Consider the following 18,661-nt stretch of genomic DNA (forward strand, 5'->3'; position numbering starts at 1 on the left):
CCCTTCTTCCCATTGTTCCGCTCCCCGGGAGATAACTCGTCAGACAGGTTTGAAGCCCCCTTGCATAATGACTCATCCCCTGCCCGGCTGGGCCGTGCTGCAGACAGCAGACAGTGGAGGTCACTCACAACCCACTGCCCAGCATAGCAACCAGCAAGGTACCCCCACTACGTCACACCCGCACTGCACCCGAACCGGGCTGATCAGAGGTGGGCCCCGGAAGGGGAGGGGCTGGATCTAGAACGGGTCCAGGCTGGGGTTGGGTTCGAGGGTGGAGATCTTATGAGATCAGCTTTTCTCAGACAAGCCAAACCTGACGCCTGCGTTGGGCCTTTTCCGGTTTGGGAGCCAATACAGCCGGCCCCGGCTGGAGGGTGAGAAAGGAAGCTCTTGTGGCTGCAGCACATGTGACCTGGACTCTTTCACCATATCTGCTACACCAGGGTTTACAAACGCCGGGCCGCGGCCCAGCACTGGGGGTGGGATGTCAGGCGCTGGTCTCCTTGCTGCGGGGGGATCGGGGGAGCAGTGGGGGGCTAAAGCAGCTCCCTGCCTGGCCTGGCACCACTGACTGCGCTGCATCCCAGAAGCAGCCAGCAGCAGGCCCAGCTCCTAGGTGGGCGGGGGGGAGAGTGCAGCACAGTGCCCCATGCACTGCCCCTGCCCCGAGCACTAGCCCTGCACTCCCATTGGCTGGGAACCTGCTGCCGGCTGCTTCTGGGGGCAGCATGGAATGTGGTGCCAGGAGAGGCAGGAAGCTGCCCTAGCCCCCCTACTGCACCACTGACTGGGAGTCACTCGAGGGAAGCCCCTCCTGCCCCAGCCCGCCCCCCCCAAGCCAGAGCCCCCTCCTGCACTCCAAAGCTCCATCCTCAGCCCCTCCCCGGAGCCCACTCTCCAGTCACACGAAGTTGGGTCGCGGCATCAACGATTTCCTTCAACCGAGTCATGAGAAAAAAAAGTTTGAAAACCGCTGGGCTACGCCGGCACCTCTGTGCCCTTCGGCAAATCACTGCTTCTGCGGGTCTCTCTCCAGCCGTGCAGAGGAGATACCAACACCTTCCTTTTCCTGCCTCTCTTGGCTTCTTAGATGGCAAGTTCTGTAAGGCTGGGACTGCCACTTGCCGGGTGTATGTACAGCGCCTAGCACCATGGGCCCAGTCACTGTTGTGTCCCATAGCCTCTGCCATAAAAATAAAGCAGTAAGCGGCTGGGGTGACGAAAACAAGACACTTTTGGGTTTTGGTTTGAGATGCCACGTCGGGTCCATGTTTAAACTCCTCCTGCCTCGGGGCACCACCAGTTCTTTTCCTGGGCGATTCCTCCGCCGACAGGGCAGGCACCGAGCACGTTAATCACGCATGTGCCACTGGCTTTTTGTTTCCTGTTGTGACTTCTCATTTTCCTTCGCCAGCTGAGCTGGCTGAGCTCGAACCCTGCAGCGCTGACGGGTCCCCAGCCTCCGGCAGCCTGCAGATGGCTTTCCGCACCTCGGTGCGGCTTCAGCTGCTGAGCCTCTTGCTTGGGCTCTCGTCCATGAACAACGCAGGTGAGTACAACATGGGGAAGCGATGGGAGCTTTGCGATGCTGCTTGGCAGGGCTAACACACAGGGAAAGAAATCAGCGCCTTAGGGATCCCGGTGCAGGGAGAAGACAGAGGCAGAGAGAGAGAGAATGTGAGTGAGTGTGCAATCACGGGCATATGTGTCGAAATCTCTCTTTAATGGTTTCCTTTCCCTTGTGCACGGTACGTGTCTTTTTGGGCTGTAGGCTCTTTGGAGAGGGATCACGTCGTCCCCGTGTCTTTGTACAGTGTTTAGTCGTGCCCACCTTGACTGGGCCTGTGAGCGCTGGGGTAACAAACGTGGTTAAAATAACCAGCCACGGAGGCCGGGACACGGCCTTGCAAGGCTAAATCTATTTCCACACATTGCCCAGGGAGCAGGACTCGAGCTGCAACACAGCACAGCCCTGGGACGCTTTTCCAGGCGTTTCCGCCAGGTACAGGCACACAGCACACTCCTGTCTGGTGCACTTTCCGGGCGCCCAGCCCCGCTTTGCTGTGACTTTCCACCAGCAGAGCTGGGCTGCGTGGGGTCCCGGCAGCAGAGATGCTCCCACGTCACCCAGGCTGTCAATCCTGCGAGAGCAGCAGGGACCCAGCTTCTCAAAGAGCGGCCGCCGTGGGACAGAAAACTCCTGAAAAGTTTTTTACTCCTGAAAAGTGTTTTGCTTAGGAACGAATCCTCCCTCCTCCCCCTCATTCGCTGGGTTTCCAGGGGCGTGTTCCCTGTCGCCAAGAGAGCAGCAAGAGAACAGGGTCTTGGTCTGTGCTGGGATCATCTGACCCATCCACTTCTCCCTCCCCCTCCCGTTGCCATCACAGCTTGGCTGATCTCCCAGGCCAGCTACCCCAGGTGGGGAATCGCCAGCAACAGCGCCTGGCCTCTTAAAGAGACAGCGCTCGTGCTTTCATGCAACCGCCCCAGTGTATAAATAGAAAAAGGGGAAGAGCGCTGCACGGGCCCCGTGTGTCTCTGCGCAGCCGGGTTTTTCCAGGTTGGAATGTTCTGCCCAAGCCACAGCAGAAGCTGGTTTTGCTGCAGCTGGGGAGGGGCCCTCGCCAGCCTCCAGCCACGCACGTGGCAACCCACACAGAAAGAGCCAGACTCCATCTTTCTGCAGCATTAGCCAGGGGAGGCGTGTGGGCGAGGGGCTCTCTGAAGTCTTTCCAAAGGACAGGCTTGGTCCTACCCCTGCAGCAGCTCTAGCCCTGAACGTGGCGGCTCTTGAAGGATCCACCAGAGACTGTGGCCACCAGCCGCCAAGCTCTGCACCTTCCTGCCGACCACAGGGCCTTTGTCAGATCTTCTCAGCGCCTGGCAGCACTGCCCCATGGAACCCCACTGCCAAGGCTGCCTCGGCCGGCAGCTGCTCCAGGATGCCCAGAAGCGGGGTCCCGATGGCATGGAATGGACCTGCAGAAAAGGCTGCATGGGGCTTCTGGGAAGCATCACCACAGGGTTTGGAGGGGACATAATCCCATAATCCCGTTATGCAAATCCCAACACAAGCCAGTCCAAAAGCAGAGACTGGGCCTGTGGGCCAAACATAAGAACATAAAATCAGCCAGGCTGGGTCAGACCAAAGGTCCATCTAGCCCAGTGTCCTGTCTACCCACAGGGGCCAATGCCAGAGACCCCAGAGGGAGTGAACAGAACAGGGAATCATCCGGTGATCCCTCCCGTCGCCCATTCCTAGTATCTGACAAACAGAGGCCAGGGACCCCATTCCTACCCATGCTGGCAATTAGCCATTGAGAAATCCATTATTCATGAATGTATCTAGTTCTTTTTTGAACCTTGTTAAAGCCCTGGTCTTCACAGCTTCCTCTGGCAAGGAGTTCCACAGGTTGACTGTGCGCTGTGTTTGTTTCCTTCCTTTTGTTTGTTTTAAACCTGCTACCTATTCATTTCATTTGGTGACGCCTAGTTCTTACATTACGGGAACTATTGTAACTAAAGCTTTTCCTTATTCACTTTCTCCACTCCTGTCATGTCCACACCTCTATCATATTCCCCCTTAGCCTCCTCTTTTCTAAGTCCCAGTCTTTTTAATCTCTCTTCAGATGGCAGCTGCTCCAAACCCCTCACCATTTGTGTTGCCCTTTTCTGAACCTTTTCCAATGCCAATGTATCTTTTCTGAGATCTGCACGCAGTGTTCAAGATGTGGGCATCTCATGGATTTATACAGAGGCAATAAGACATTCAGCCAATCTCATTGAAGCATCTGAAAGGGAGTGCAAATCGGACACTCCCCCTCCCCTCCACCTTTGCACACACACTCCCAGAGTTGTGCACATGAATGGGGTAACTTGGTGCCCAACCACCAGTCTCCCATGACAAATGCCTGTCTGTATTCACTGATTTAAGACACTAGTGCGGAGACCCTGTGTAGCTTGTGTTTTGTTTACAGCACAAAGGGAAACTTGAACAGTTGTGGGTGGGGGGGAACCAACCTCCCATCTCGCTGGCCCAGGACTTAGCAGTGAGGGGTGAAAGCAGGATGGAGCAGAGTGCAGGGGGGCAAATGGTTAAACCTGGCAGTGGTTAAACAACCAAACCCAAGTCTCCAGTGTCTCCTGGGCGGGGAGGAAGATCCCAGGGACCAGGCCGTGAGCATCTGCAAATAATGCACAATACAAGGAACAATAACAAGCTGTTATCCAGGTCATTAACCAAAGCTCCCACATTGTCTGTGCTGCAGGGGCCGGGGCCCAGGAGTTCCAGCTGCTGCAGCCCCAGGGCGCCGTGTCGGTGTCAGCGGGAGAGACTCTCACCCTGCCCTGCTCTGTGACTGGGAACCCTCCGACAGGACCCACGAAGTGGTTCAAGGGTTCGGGCCCCACCCGCCAGCTGGTTTATGAAGATAAAGACTCAGCTAAAGGATCATTCCCGCGGGTGACGAGGGTGGCCAACACTGACTCCGACTTCACCATCCGCATCAGTGACACCCGCCCCGAGGACGCCGGGACCTATCGCTGTGTGAAGTTCAAGAAGGGGCTGAAAGGTGATGAGGAGATCGGATCCGGCGCTGGCACGGCCGTGTCTGTGAGCAGTGAGTGCGAGCTCCCACCCCAGCTACACGCCCCTCCCCCCCGGGGGAGCACACCCGGCTCAGACCCTCTCTGCCCATTCTGCTGTAACATCCCTTGAGCAGCAGGGAAGATTCCAGTTCCAGCAATAAGGGAGATAAAGCGAAATCTTAGCCAGCCCGCAGTTCTCCCGCTTCCAGACTAAGCAGCCTGTGCTGCCTGCTGTCACCACTCAGCGCCCCGAGTCCTGGCCTGGGGGGTCCCCAGACACTCCATGGCCAGAAGCCAGACAGGACCGCTGGGTCGAGTCTGTTCTGGATAGCACAGACCAGAGAACTGCCCCAACCAATCCCCAGAGCTGTTAGAAAAACAACCCGGTCGTGATTTAAAACTGGTCAGTGATGAAAAATCCATCACGACTCTTTTCAAGGAGCTAAAAGGGTGTTACATGGAGGAGGGAGAAAAATTGTTCTCCTTGGACTCTGAGGATAGAGCGAGAAGCAATGGGCTTCAATTGCAGCAAGGGAGGTTTAGGTTGGACATTAGGAAAAACTTCCTCACTGTCAGGAGTGATTAAACACTGGAACAAATTGCCTAGAGAGGCTGTGGAATATTTAAGATATTTAAGAGAGATTGGACGGACATCTGTCAGGGATGATCTAGATGGTGCTTAGCTCTGCCATGAGGGCGGGGGACTGGACTTCATGATCTCTGGAGCTCCCTTCCTCTTTTATGATTCTATCATTTTAAGTTGTTCCAGTTTCTAATTTCTCCCACTGTTAAAAAAATGCCTTCCTTCCCATGTGAATGTGGGTGACTTCAGCTTCCATCCATTGGATCATATCTCTGCGAGACTGAAAAGGCTGTTAAATATTTGTTCCCCAGATAGTTGGGCTAAACAGATTGCTACAGCTACACTGGCAGCTTCTTGCGCAAGAACTCTTCCAGAAGAGAGCATCTACACTAGCATGTGCTTTTGCACAAGAGCATCTGTGCCAGTGTAGACGCTCTCTTGCACAAGAAAGCTCCGATGGCCATTTTAACCATAGGGCTTTCTTGCCTGTCTACACTGGCCTCTTCTGGAAGAGTTCTTGTGCAAGAAGCCCTGATTTCATACATTAGAATGTCAGTTTACTTGCGCAAGAACACGCGGCCAGTGTAGACAAGCAGCAAGCTTTTGCGCAAGAGCGGCCGCTTTTGTGCGAGATCACGCCAGTGTAGACACAGCCATTGAGTTTCTACTGTTTAGCAAGGCAGGCAGGTTTGCTAGGCCTTTAATCATTCTCATGGCTCTTCTTTGCACCCCTTCCAACTGATCTGCATCCTTCCCATGCTGTGGGGCCCTAGACTCGAACGATGGATCCCACCAGCAATCACACCATGGCCAAATAGAGGTGAAATAATCTTTCTACTTCTATTTGAGATTCTCCCCTTTATGCAGCCAAGGATCCCATTAGCTCTTTCAGCCACAGCCTCAGGCTGGGAACTCATGTTCCACTGATTGTCCACCACAACCCCCAAATCTTCTACACAGTCCCTGCTTGCCAGCACCCAGTCCCCCCCAGGGTGAGTTTGGGCTCATGCTTTGTTCCTAGATGTATATATTTGCATTTAGCCATGCTAAAAAGCAGCATTTATTTGTGCCCAGCTTACCAATTAAGCTAGAACGCTCTGTATCAGTGACCTGGCCTCTTCATTATTTATCATTCCCGATTTGTGTGTCATCTGCAAGCTTGACCAGGTCATTAATAAAAATGTTCAACAGCACAGAGCCAGGAACTCATCCCTGCAGTTACATTTTGAGACCTATCAGTTCGCCAGCTTTTCATCCAGGTGCAGGCAATAAGGGTTCATCAGGGTTAGCCCCTGGCGGGCCGCGTGGCACTTTGTTTACCTGTGTGTCCGCAGATCCGGCCGCTCCCATCTCCCAGTGGCTCATTCACTGTTCTTGGCCCCTGGGAACTGGGGGAAGTGGCGTGGACCAGGACACCGCTTCCCAAAGATCCCATTGGCCAGGAATGGTGAATGAGGCCACGGGGAGTGGCCATATCTGCAAACGTGGGGGTGAACAAAGCATCTAGCAGCCCACCAGGGGCTAACCACAGGCTGCCTATTGCCTACTCCTGTTTCAATCCATCAAATGTGCCATGTTAATTTTAGATCCTTCTAGTTTTTCAATCCAAACATCCTGTGCTACGACATCAAATGCCTTACAGAAGTGTGACCACTGTTATCTTCATCAACCACACTTGGACTCTCATAAAAAAGATACGTTTGTTTGACAGGAATTATTTTCCATAAACTCACACTGACTGGTATTAATTATATTACCCTCCTTTAATTCTTTATGATTCATGCCTCCATCAAGCCTCTGCTATTAATCAGGGGATCAATATCAGACTGACAGGCCTATAATTACCTGGCTTGTCCTGTTAAAATGTTAAAATATTGAACAGCAGCAGCTTTCTTTCTATTTTTGGGATCTTCTCAGGTGTTCCAAGAGTGATTGAAAAGCAATGCTAAGGGTTCAGTGAGCTCCTTAGACAGCTCTTTTACAACTCCTGAATGCAACGTTATTCAGACCTCCTAGTTTTAAAATGTCTGGTTTTTAGTAGCTACTGTTTAACATCTGCCAGAGATGCTTGTGGAACGGAAAGATGATTATCATATGACATGAGTATGTAATCTGGTTTTTCCACAAGTATAGAAAAGTAACATTTCTTACAAATGCTTCTGCCTTTTTTCCCCATTATTACCGATAATTCTGCCACTTCCAAGTAAAGGACAAGGTCCATTGTTAGGATTCTTTTTGGTCCTAATATGTTTTAAAAATTCCTTCTTATTGTTCTTAAATCTGATGGTCCTAGATTTCACCTTCTGTCTTTTTGCTTCCCTTATCAAATTTCTAAAATTCCTAGCTTCTCATTTATAGCCATTACTGTCAATTTCTCTTTCTTCCAATTGTTTCTATAGATAGATTTGAGGATTTGCCCGGCGTTGGTCAGTCCGAAACTGAAATAATTTGTTTTTCTTCATTTGAAATCATTGCTCTGGGGCGGGGCTGAAGAAGCAGGCTGCCCCAGGGAGTGTGGACTACCCCAGTCCTCTCTCACTGCAGTACCGTGGGGCTAGGTGAGAAGCACCTCTCCATGGCTGCTGCAGCTGCAGTGGGCACAACCAGGTGAGAGGTGCATGTCCCCTGGCTGGGGAACAGACAGACAAACTCTAGAAAATATACACTAGATAGTTATCCCTTTCTCCACTCCGCCTCCTCCTGGCCCAGTGAGGTTATAGCTGTCAGGGACTCCATCTCCTGGCTGCCCCCTTGTGGTCATTATACAATATGACTGTCTGTGATAGCAGACCTCTCCTTTTCCATGTCATGAGAAACAATCACATTCCAGGCACATTCCATTGTCTTGGCACAACCAAACAGTGACCTTGCTTTAAGTTAGGATAAGCGGAAGCTGCACACCAAATTTGGTGGTCCTAGCTCTTACTGTTTAGGAGACATTCTTGAACAAAAAGACTCACAGTCAGACAGACACACAGTCACACACACACACACATACACAAACTCTCTCAAATATATAGTAGATAAATAATAGCTGCCTTCGCTGCTCACTAAACCAGGTAGTTTTTTGAACCAACATGGCCTTCATTGACTATGGCTTTGGGAGCATCCAGCAGAGAGTTCTTAAATAATTCCTCATGATTCATTTTTTATGATTACATTCTTCTTCCCACCTGATCTGGCTCATAATTGTTTCCAGCTTTGTGGAACTGGCCCTCTGAAAGCACGTGTCTGGACTTTATTCTGTTTGCACATCGTAAATCTGCTCAAAGCACCACGACTTGCACTTTAAGATACCATTGCTTTTAGCTCTGGGTTCAGTTCCTCTTTGCCTGTCCAGACAAGGTGTAATACAGAATTCCCCTGTGTTGGATGCACCGCTTTTCAAGTTGGGAAATTGTCATCGATAATGTTTAGCAATTCCAAGGGTGTTTTAATACTGATCGACTGAGACCACTGGTCTATGTCACTCAAATTGAACTGACGGACGATCATGAAGCTTTTTCTCCTACACATCACACAAAGGTGCATAAGGAGCCTATAATTCTGCTCCTGAGGATAACTAAGGGGGGGAAGGGGTCTGTAGCAGGTCTCAGCTAATATCCCAGCTGGTGCTTTACCTGGTAAGACTCTGGCTAAGTCTACACTGGCTCTTTACCTTTCTGGCTCAGGGGTGTGAAAAAACACCCCCGAACGCAGCAAGTTACAGTGCTGAAAAGCGCCAGTGTGAACCAGGCTACAGTGCTGACAGCCATGCTGTTAGCCATTCCCCTTGTGGAGGTGGTTTGCATGGAGCGCTGGGAGATCTCTTGCCCCACGCTCGTGCCATGGCCACACTGCCACGGCTGCACTTTAAACTGTTGCGTGTAGACGAAGCCACTGATCCATACGCATTCCACATTGGAAGTAGGCAGCGCCAATCTGTGCTAGAGTGCCAGGCCCTCTCCAAACTTCCTACAGACAGAGGTCGTTAGCCGTGGATTTTAACCTGCTGGTGGAGCCCATCACCCCTCCAGGTGTCAGTAACACCAGCTAGAGCAGCGGGTTTCCGACTACAGGTCGTGACCCAGCACTGGCTCGTGGAATGCCAGCCACTGGGTCGCTTTGCTGTAGGGAGACCAGGTGGCTACGGCCTGCCTGTCCTGGCACCCCGAACCACACTGCACCCCAGAAGTGGTCAGCAGCGGGTCCAGCTCCTAAGCGGGGGGGCCACAGGGCTCCATGCGCTGCCCTTCCCCTGAGCACCGGCTCCACGCTCCCATTGGCTGGCTCCCAGCCAATGGGAGCTGGGGAGGATGGTGCGCAGAGCCACTTGCACATCTCTGCCTAGGACTCAGATCCACTACTGGCTGCTTCCACGTGGGCTGAGACACCAGGGCAGGCGGGAAGCAGCCTTAGAATCCCCATTGCTCTGCTGACTGAGTCGCTGGAGGTGACTCAATCCCCTGCCCCAGCCCTGAGCCCCTTCTTGTGCTCCAGCCCCCTCACTCCCAGCCACACTCTAGTCAAACGGTATCGTTAGGCTGGGTCGCAGCATCAGCAATTTTCGTCAACTGGGTCACGAGAAAAAAAGTTTGAACCCCCCTGACTTGGCGCCGTTTGCTTACAAAGGATCAATGCCAATTCCTCTTGTTCCCAGGCTCCACCCTACGCAGCCATGGGGCGGGGAGTGGGGGCTGGGGGATGCGGTACTGACGTATCAGAGACAAACCCAGCAGTCAGTTATTGACGCTCTGCAGAATGGAATTTGGTTCTCCCAGATGGTGTCTTGCCCTCCCCAGACAGTGCCCAAAGTTCATCTGTGGCCGTGGCCGCGACAGCTGGGACAGTGTGTGTGCTCCTTGTCGTCTTACTCCTCATCTCCGTTTACTTCTTTGTGAGAAAGAAGAGAGGTAAGTGCAGCATTTCAACCAGCCTGTTCCTCTTACTCTAGGGATATTTGCTAGTCCTAGCATGACTAACGGACTCTTGTTTTTTCCTCTGCCCATCTAGGTACAAGCTCCAGCCCAGACAGGTCTGTATAAAATGTATTAATTCAGTAACTCTGTTAGTCATGCTAATTCCATTCACTCATCTCTGTCTTACCCAACACTCTCCTGGCTTAAATCTCTCTGAGATCTTTTAGACATAACGCTTAGGCCTGATTACAGTGACTTTTCAAGTACCTAAAAGGAGGAAGGAGAAACATTGTTTTCCTTGGCGTCTGAGGACAGGACAAGAAGCAATGGGCTTAAATTGCAGCAGGGAGGTTTAGGTTGGACCTAATCCTGCAGTCGAGCCTGGATGCTAACGAGAGAGTGTGGCTGAACAGTGGGCACCTCGCCGGCAGGGTGCATGTGCATCTCAGCCCACAGGCATGTTCTCAGGGCGGCCGGCCTGCCCATCACTTGCACCGCTGTGTCTCCGTGCCCTGTGTATCACACCCCAGCTTTCCTGCAGACACCCCTCCAGCTGCCCTGGGCCACCTGGGCCTCTTTCTCCGCTTCCTAGGCCCAGACTCACAGGGGTCATGGGGATCTGGTCCTGCTCCTGGGATGCACATGAGGAAAAATGTACTAACAGCCAGGGTGATTAAACACTGGAATAAATTACCTAGGGAGGTTGCAGAATCTCCATCCCTGGAGAGACTTAAGAGCAGGTGGGACAGACACCTGTCAGAGATGATTTATTCTAGACAGTGCTTGGTCCTGCCGTGAGGGCAGGGGACTGGACTTGATGACCTCTCGAGGGCTTTTCCCCTTCTAGTGTCTGTGAGTCTATGATTCTATGACTTGAATTCTACCCAACGCCAGATCTCAGTAGTTTGTCTCTCTGCTGGGACATCTCTCCCCTGTGTCCCAGGCGTTCCTCAGGGGTCTGCGACTGTGGTATTTAAGAGTCCAGCAAAGCAACATAAAAAGCAAACGCCCAGAATGTCAGCCTCCAAAATCACGGCTGAATACAAACTGCGTTCATGTTGGTCAAGGACCCCAGCCAAGCGTTCAGAGCCAGACTCTGTCCTGGGATTGGCTCGGCTCCTTCTCAGCAGTTCAGTGGTGGAGGAGAGAGGGGGCAAGACCCACTTATCCGTGTCTAATTAGGGTTCTCTTTCCTTTAGGTCTCAAACTCCCTTGCCAGATAAGACGAGGACCCAGACCCAGGTATGACATGGGAGAGTGGCCCTCTGCATGGTTCCAGTGGGGGCTGGTTCCCAGCAGGAGGAGACATGTCACCGGCTCCCATTGAGCCTGGGTGCTAACACGAGAGTGTGGCTGGAACAGCGGGCGCCTTGCCGGCAGGGTGCATGCATGGCTCAGCCCACAGGCATGTTCTCAGGGCGGCCGGCGCGCCCACCACTCGCACCGCCATGTCTCCACGCTCTGCGTATCACACCCCAGCTTTCCTGCAGACACACACACACCCCAGCTGCCCTGAGCCACCTGAGCCTCTTTCTCCACTTCCTGGGCCCAGACCCGTAGGGCTCCAGCCTGACACCCAGGGGCCATGGGGATCCGGTTCTGCTCCCAGCAGGCACAGCTGGGCTCCCCGGCAGCTCCCCTTCTGGCCTTCCAAATGTGCTCACCGAGTGGCCCAAGAGCCCACCTGGGGGCTGCCCCATCTCTCATCAGCGCCCGCCAGGTTATCTGCTCACTGGTGTATGTCAGGGGTAACTCCACTGAGGCCACGGTAGCGACCCCCACGTAACAGGGGAGAATCAGAGTCACAGAGTCCACAACCAGACCCCCAGATCATCCAGCCCGTCCTCCCCCCCCAATCCTGCATGGCACAGGCCACCAGCACCCGCCCCCAACCCAGCAACCCACCCAAGACCAGCACGTGAGAGCATGCAGGGGGCAAGCAGAGAACAGAGGGAATCCCAGTAATTCACATGGGCAGAGAACATGGGTGCAGGCTTGGGAGGTGAAGCCCAGAAGGAGCAAGCAGGGGCTGGGAGGGGGTGGCTGCTTTGCCTGCCAGCAACACCCCCCTGCCCTGCACCCTGTCACACCCCTTCTGCCCCCGGGATGCTCGGAAAGTGGGTCTGTGAAGGTAGACAGAATAGCAGCGTTGTCTTCAAGTCGTCATTGTCAAGTCCCAAGTCGAGTCTCGAGTCTTAATTTAAAAAATGTCAAGTCACTTTTGTACAAGCCATCAATATCGGCATTTTCGGACAATTTTTTCACCACGTCGATTTAACAAAATTAGCAAGTCTCAAGTCACAAACAACGAACCCGAGTCGAGTCTCAAGTCGAGTCACCTAGGCGACTTAAGTCAGACTCGAGTTCAAGTCGTGGGACTCGAGTCAACAACTCTGCAGAATAGGGCCACGTTAGCCCAGCTATTCCTACGGGACCATTCTCAGAGAGGAGTTATTGATGGTTCAGAATCCTGCTGGAAGGGCAGAACAAGCAGGGTTCTGCAGGGGTCAGTTTTGAGACTGGTTCTGTTCAAGATCTTCATCAACAATTTAGATACTGGCATAAAGAGTTCACTTATAACGTCTGCAGAGGATACCAAGCTGGGAAGGGCGGCAACTGCTTTGGAGGATAAGGTCAGAATTCAAAATGATCTGGACAAATTGGAGAAACGGTCTGAGGTTAATAGGAGGAAGTTTAGGAAGGACAAATGCAAAGTGCTCCACTTAGGAAGGAACAATCAGTTGCAGACACAAAATGGGAAGTGACCGTCTAAGAAGTCCTGCAAAAAGGGATCCAGGGGTCATAGTGGGTCACAAGCTAAGTATGAGTCAACAGCGTGACACTTGCAAAAGCAGCAAACATGATTCTGGGATGTATTAACTGGAGTATTGTGAGCAAGACACAAAGGTTGTCTAGACATCTCATTTTGCGGAAAAACTTGCCAGCTGTCTACACTGGCCGCTTGAATTTCCGGAAAAGCACTGACGATCTCATGTAAAATCATCAGTGCTTTTCCGGAAATACTATGCTGCTCCCGTTCGGGCAAAAGTCTTTTTCCGGACGACTTTTGTGCAAAAGGGCAGTGTAGACAGCATAGTACTGTTTTCCACAAAAAAAGCCCCGATCGTGAAAATGGCGATCGGGGCTTTTTTGCGGAAAACCGCGTCTAGATTGGCCACGGACACTTTTCCGCAAAAAGTGCTTTTGCAGAAAAGCATCCTGCCAATCTAGACTCGCTTTTCCGAAAATGCTTCTGTTAAAAGCATTTCTGGAAAATCATGCCAGTGTAGACGTAGCCGAGGAGTTATCCTTCCGCTCTACTCTGCGCTGATTAGGCCTCAGTTGGAATATTGTGTCCAGTTCTGAGCACTGCATTTCAGGAAAGATGTGGAGAAATTGGAGAAGATCCAGAGAAGAGCAACAGAAATGATGAAAGGTCTAGAACACATGAGCGTTGAGGGAAGACTGAAAGAATTGGGCTTGTTTAGTTTAGAAAAGAGAAGACCGAGAGGGGACATGAGAGTAACTTTCAAGTACCTAAAAGGGTGTTACAAGGAGGAGGGAGTAAAATTGTTCTCCTTGACCTCTGATGATGGGACAAGAAGCAATGGGCTGAAATTGCAGCAAGGAAGGTTTAGGTTGGACAGTAGGGAAAACTTCCTACCTGTCAGGGTGGTCAAACACTGGAATAAATTGCCTGGGGAGGTTGTGGAATCCCCATCTCTGGAGATATTGAAGAGCAGGTTAGACAGGCATCTATCAGAGATAATCTAGATCAGGGGTGGGAACCTTTTTGGGGTTAGGGGCCACTGACCCACAGAAAAATCAGTCAGGGACTGCACATAAGTAAGAAACAACACAAAAAAAACCCCACCCTCCATCAGCATGGGCTTCCCAATACTGGGGGGAGGGGGCAAGCCTCAGGGGTCAGATCCAGGCAAAGCCGGGGGCTGCATCTGGCCCCAGAGCCTTAGGTTCCCCACTCCTGATCTAGATGGTGCTTGGCCCTGCAATGCGGGCAGAGCACGGGCCTTGGCCTCTCGGGGTCCCTTCCCGTTCTAAGATTCTAAGGACATGCCGACCGGGGGCCAGTCCCTGTCTATGCAGCAGTCACGGGTGTCGCTGCAGCACCTGTGCACCCCCCAAGCGAGCTCGCTATCAATAGCAGTGTGGCCTTGACAAGCCTCCAGGGAGCTCCTCTACCCTGCGGGCCTAGCAAGCTAGCTAGCACGGGAGGGCTGTGTGCTACAGTCCCACCTCCTGCCTGCCAAGAAGATGTACCCATCGTCACCCGGACTCCCCCCGTCTGTCACCAGGAAAAGGGCTGCAGGGGAGCAGAACCTGGCCCAGGCAGGGGTCACCTCGATTTTCCTGCTGGCGCTAGTATGGGCGGTGAGCCCTGCTGTTGCTAAGGCACTAGGGAGATTTTCCAAGCCCCGGGCTCCTTCCACGACAGCCCCCTGTGGTTTGGGGGCGTTTCAGCCGCCAGGCTCAGGCTCCTGCTGGGGGTTTTAGGAGCCTGCCCGTTCTTTTCCTAAACCTCGAGTCTGTGTGTGATTCACTGGCAGCACAGTCGCATTAACCCCTTCGGTGCCAGGCCGGGACTCTGCCCAGAGAAGCCGTGAGTTTACACACCATGTGGGGGTGTTTCAACCGCGCAGCTTACAGCACAAAGCAGGGCATGCAAGTACCACCCGCTCTGATAGCCATATGTGCTGGGAGCAGAGAGAGGCTGCGGGGGGAAAGCAGGGAGGAAACAGGTCAGTACAGGCTGAGTGTTGCTTTGCAATCTCTTCTCCTTTCCTCCTGCCTGCTCTCTGGGTGCAATGCACCCCACAGTGGACCGAGGAGTAAGAGGGATACCACAGGGGCAGTAACACCACCCCGGGGGTGTGCCCAGTGTGTACACAGCGCTCCCTGCCGCCCCCAGAGAGCAATCTGTGAACGCTTTCATTTCAGCCCCGTGAGGAGAAGGGCTCCGACGTACTCTACGCAGACCTGCAGCACTCGGCGCGGCCCCAGAAGCCCAAGCAAAGCGCCCCAGAAGAACATTCGGAATATGCTGCCATCAAGGTAACCCAGAGCACGGCCCGGTAGCGAGGAGACAGCCGGGTCTGGACAAACCTCTGTTGCCGGAGAAGGAAATAGCAGCGTTCTGCGAGCGTAGCGAGAAAGGCGAAGCAGGTGCCGCTTGTAAAATGCCATCACCCGGGTCCCACCGTGTCTTCCCCTTGGGGGGCTATGAACTGGCACAAAGCCTATTGAGCCATGGCACTTTATTACGCTACTGCCGGCCTGTGCCAGCGCAGGCGTGACTCAGCCCCGGGGAAACTTGTGACATGGAAAATCAGCAGCCGCCTGTCATGTTCCTGTTTTCATGAGCAATTAAAGATGGGCTGTATTATCTCTGAGCAGAGCCGACGACGATTTGCCTATGAACTCCTGTGGCAGTTGAAATGACAGGCTATCGCATGACCTACTGTGGCTACCCCATGACCTGCCTCTGTGGTTTCGGAGCTTGTGGTCAGGACAAAGGCTTCCGGTAGTGGGATACACACACACGGGGCTGACTTTTCTTCTTCCCTGGAGATGCTCCACCCCTGCTTTTCTCCAAGGCCCCGCCCCCACCCCACCTCTTCCCACCTAACAACTGTGAGGACTACTGGCTGCAGTTCACACTGACAAAACCAAACAATCCACTCACCCACAAAAGAGCCTGGGCTCACACTGTACAAGGCACAGCGCCTTTGGGAAGGAAGGCTGAGTTTCTAACCAACGTTCCTTCTAATCTTTTCCATCCAGGTGCAGAATTTTTCCATCCACGTGTGGAATACTTTTTTTATGTGCACTGAGGCACCAGCAGAAAAACACCTAGCCACAGGGCACCCCTGGAATTGCTCCCGAGTGGCTGCACAAGCGCCCAGAGTACAGGGAACACTGGCTCTAACCCCCCATACTCAGCACCCTTGGCTCTAGAGGAGGCAAAGCAAAATACAGATGGCCTCTCTCCCTCTCCAGCAGCTTTCCTGACCCACGGCTCCTTCTCAGTGTGCCCTGCTTCCCTCCACATGCCACCTTCCACCAGGCTTGGCTTCCCCCGTTTTGCAGGGCTGCCCCTCACCAGGTTGGACAACCCTCATAGGTGGATGGTTTGAGGCTGATTGTGCCCAGAGGAGTGCGTGACCGGGGGAGGAGGTGGGAAAAACCCATCCTGCCATAGGGCAACTTGCTCACCGGCTGTATCGTGCCTACATGGGGAACTAAGCCATCACAAAAGCCAGACATGAAACCAGATACAGTCAGATCAATGCACTTTGGAGAGCGGGGTACTTAACCACGGGAACAATGTACCCAGGGCTGGGGTGGAGTCTCTGTCACTGGCAATTCTTAAATCAAGGGCAGTCCTGGGGTCTGTAAACAGACCTGAGCCCCCCAGCCTTGCCCTCTAGGAGCCTCAGGCCTGGTCTGCATCTAGAAATTCAACCACCAGCTACATTGCTCAGAGCTGTGAAAAACGTGGCTCCTTGTGGGATGTAGTTGGGCCGACCCAACCCCCACTGTAGAGGCAGGTGGGCCCTCCACCAATCCAGCTCCCCCTCTTGGCAAAGTGGATTATCTGCACCCACGGGCAGCGTGTGAACCCCCAGCTCCAGAGCACGGGGGGCATGTGAACCTACAGCTCCAGCACACCAGGGCGGTCGTGTGAAACCACAGCCCGAGAGCTTAGGGAGGGTGGATGGTGCAGACCCAGGCCCAGCTGGTGGGGAGGGTGGGTAACACAGCTCCAGCCCAGGCCACCCCCGGAGACTGGAGGGAGCCGGGCCAAGCAGAGGGGGGTCAGGGGTGGAGTACGGGGAGGGCCACTCTTGGCTGTCTGAGCTCCCCTGACCTATGACACCTGCCTCCTGTGTCTACATCAATGGAAAACTCCCTTCCATCCAGGTAGGAGGTGCCTACCCTCCGGTGCTGCAGACATAACCCCAGTAGCAGCTAGAAAGCCAGCATGCCCTGTTTGAGGATGACAAATGGGGTGGCTAAATTTGGCAAGGACTTCCAGTTCAGCCCCTCGCTCGACAGATTCCTGGCCCTGCCGGAGCCTGTAGCGTTCTCGACCCCTTGGAAGAGGGGATTGAACGAGACCCTAATGAAGGGCAGGATGGGGCCGGGCTGGCACAGCCCCCAGCGAGGGATGGCATCCGCTGCACTGCCAAGGGGGACGCGACCCACCGAGCCAGACCCTCGTCTGGTCTGACTCAGGATGGCTCCGCGGGCTGCAGCGAAGCCACGCCAATGACCCAGCCCAGGGTCCGGCCCACAAGAGTTTGCAGACACTCACCTCCCGGCTGCCTCCTTTGCTAAGCCCTGCAAGCCCACACAGCTCCCCTGCTCCATGCCCGAGTGTGACAGCGCGTCAGGGTCCCCTGCCTCCTGCACCCCCGTAATGACATGGACAGACTCCACCAGCCAGTAGAATAGAGGGAGTTTATTGCTTCTCCAGGATACAGCACAGCACGGATGTAATCTGGTTCCAGGGCAGGCCTAGGATGCCTCAGCCCCCCTTGAGATGGGGGAGCCTGGGCCCCTAAATTCCAGCCTGTTGCTTAGGCTGCTTCCTCCATGATCCCCAGACAGAAACTAAATAACTCACTTCCAGCCCTGTGGCCAGCCAGGGCTCCACTCCCCTTCTTCCCATTGTTCCGCTCCCCGGGAGATAACTGGACAGACAGGTTCAGAGCCCCCTTTGCATAATGACTCACCCCTGCCCTGCTGGGCCGTGCTGCAGCCAGTGGGGGTCACTCACAACCCACTGCCCAGCATAGCAACCAGCAAGGTACCCCCCACTCCCGAGTCATAGCATCGTTACCCCCGAGGGAGCAAGGAGGGAACCACCCCTGCACGCCCCAGGGGGGTGGAATTTTGTGTACACTTACTATGCCAGAGGACCGGGTGGGGAGAAGAGTCCTTCCCCCGCCCGCCCAGTCTGAAGGCGAGGCACCATCTGGCCCTGCATGACTCATATTCATCGCACACGGCAGATTCGGATCAAGGCTACGTCTTGAAACAAGCAGAGGTTCATTTGGCCTGACTCCCCTCGCCCTTACGCCGGTGAAACGCTTGGCTCACCCCCAGGGGGCAGTGGAGTCACTCCCGATTCCCCTCTGTGTAAATGACATGGGCAGCAGGCCTGAGGCCACGAGCTGGGGCTGCGGTTGGTGCTCCGTTGTGTTCTCATCACAGAAGTGGCTGGAACGTGATTGCAGCATCGCCCCCAGCTGCCTGCTGTGCTAATTAGCGTCAGGAGGAGGAATGTCCTGAGAGTTCCTCTGCATGCAAATGATGAGCAGGAAATGAGAGGGGCAGTTTGCATGTCTGGTGTCGGACTGGGTATGCAAAGCGGATGACCCCACGTCAGACAAGCGTCGCCTGTAGCACAGAGTTTAGACTAGCAGTAAACACGGATCTGAACGCCACCCTGCCGCTGCCCGCGGCGGATCTGAACGCCCTTTTCTTCCTTGCTGCGTGGAGAGGAGGAGGAATCCGGCGCCGGGAGCAGGGGACGTGCCAGCAGCCTGGGTAACCCTGGGTGCTTCCG

The 18,661-nt window shown here is 53.8% G+C and overlaps 1 protein-coding gene across 4 annotated transcripts; it reads left to right on the plus strand.

Annotated features, from left to right (window-relative positions):
• Positions 1 to 490: 490 nt before the first annotated feature.
• On the plus strand, positions 491 to 15,476 carry LOC102451216 (tyrosine-protein phosphatase non-receptor type substrate 1-like). Of its 4 annotated transcripts, none has more exons than XM_075900924.1 (6): positions 507 to 1,549; positions 4,269 to 4,619; positions 9,910 to 10,062; positions 10,163 to 10,184; positions 11,268 to 11,310; positions 15,028 to 15,476. In XM_075900924.1, the coding sequence occupies exons 1-6, from the start codon at positions 1,477 to 1,479 to the stop codon at positions 15,163 to 15,165; spliced, it is 780 nt and encodes a 259-aa protein (XP_075757039.1). In that variant the 5' UTR covers positions 507 to 1,476; the 3' UTR covers positions 15,166 to 15,476. The 4 variants fall into 4 exon arrangements, with proteins under 4 accessions (XP_075757041.1, XP_075757039.1, XP_075757040.1 ...); XM_075900925.1 differs by having other exon boundaries at positions 508 to 1,549; positions 9,931 to 10,062; XM_014578262.3 differs by having other exon boundaries at positions 508 to 1,549; positions 9,952 to 10,062.
• The last annotated feature ends 3,185 nt before the right edge of the window (positions 15,477 to 18,661 follow it).

Source organism: Pelodiscus sinensis, chromosome 18, assembly GCF_049634645.1.
Source record: "Pelodiscus sinensis isolate JC-2024 chromosome 18, ASM4963464v1, whole genome shotgun sequence".
NCBI lineage: Eukaryota > Metazoa > Chordata > Testudines > Trionychidae > Pelodiscus > Pelodiscus sinensis.

Coding starts and splice junctions, on each gene's coding strand:
- LOC102451216 (XM_075900924.1), top strand. CDS start 1,477: ATGGCTTTCCGCACCTCGGTGCGGCTTCAGCTGCTGAGCCTCTTGCTT. Junction 1,550..4,268: donor CTCGTCCATGAACAACGCAG/GTGAGTACAACA, acceptor TCTGTGCTGCAG/GGGCCGGGGCCCAGGAGTTC. Junction 10,063..10,162: donor CTTTGTGAGAAAGAAGAGAG/GTAAGTGCAGCA, acceptor CTGCCCATCTAG/GTACAAGCTCCAGCCCAGAC.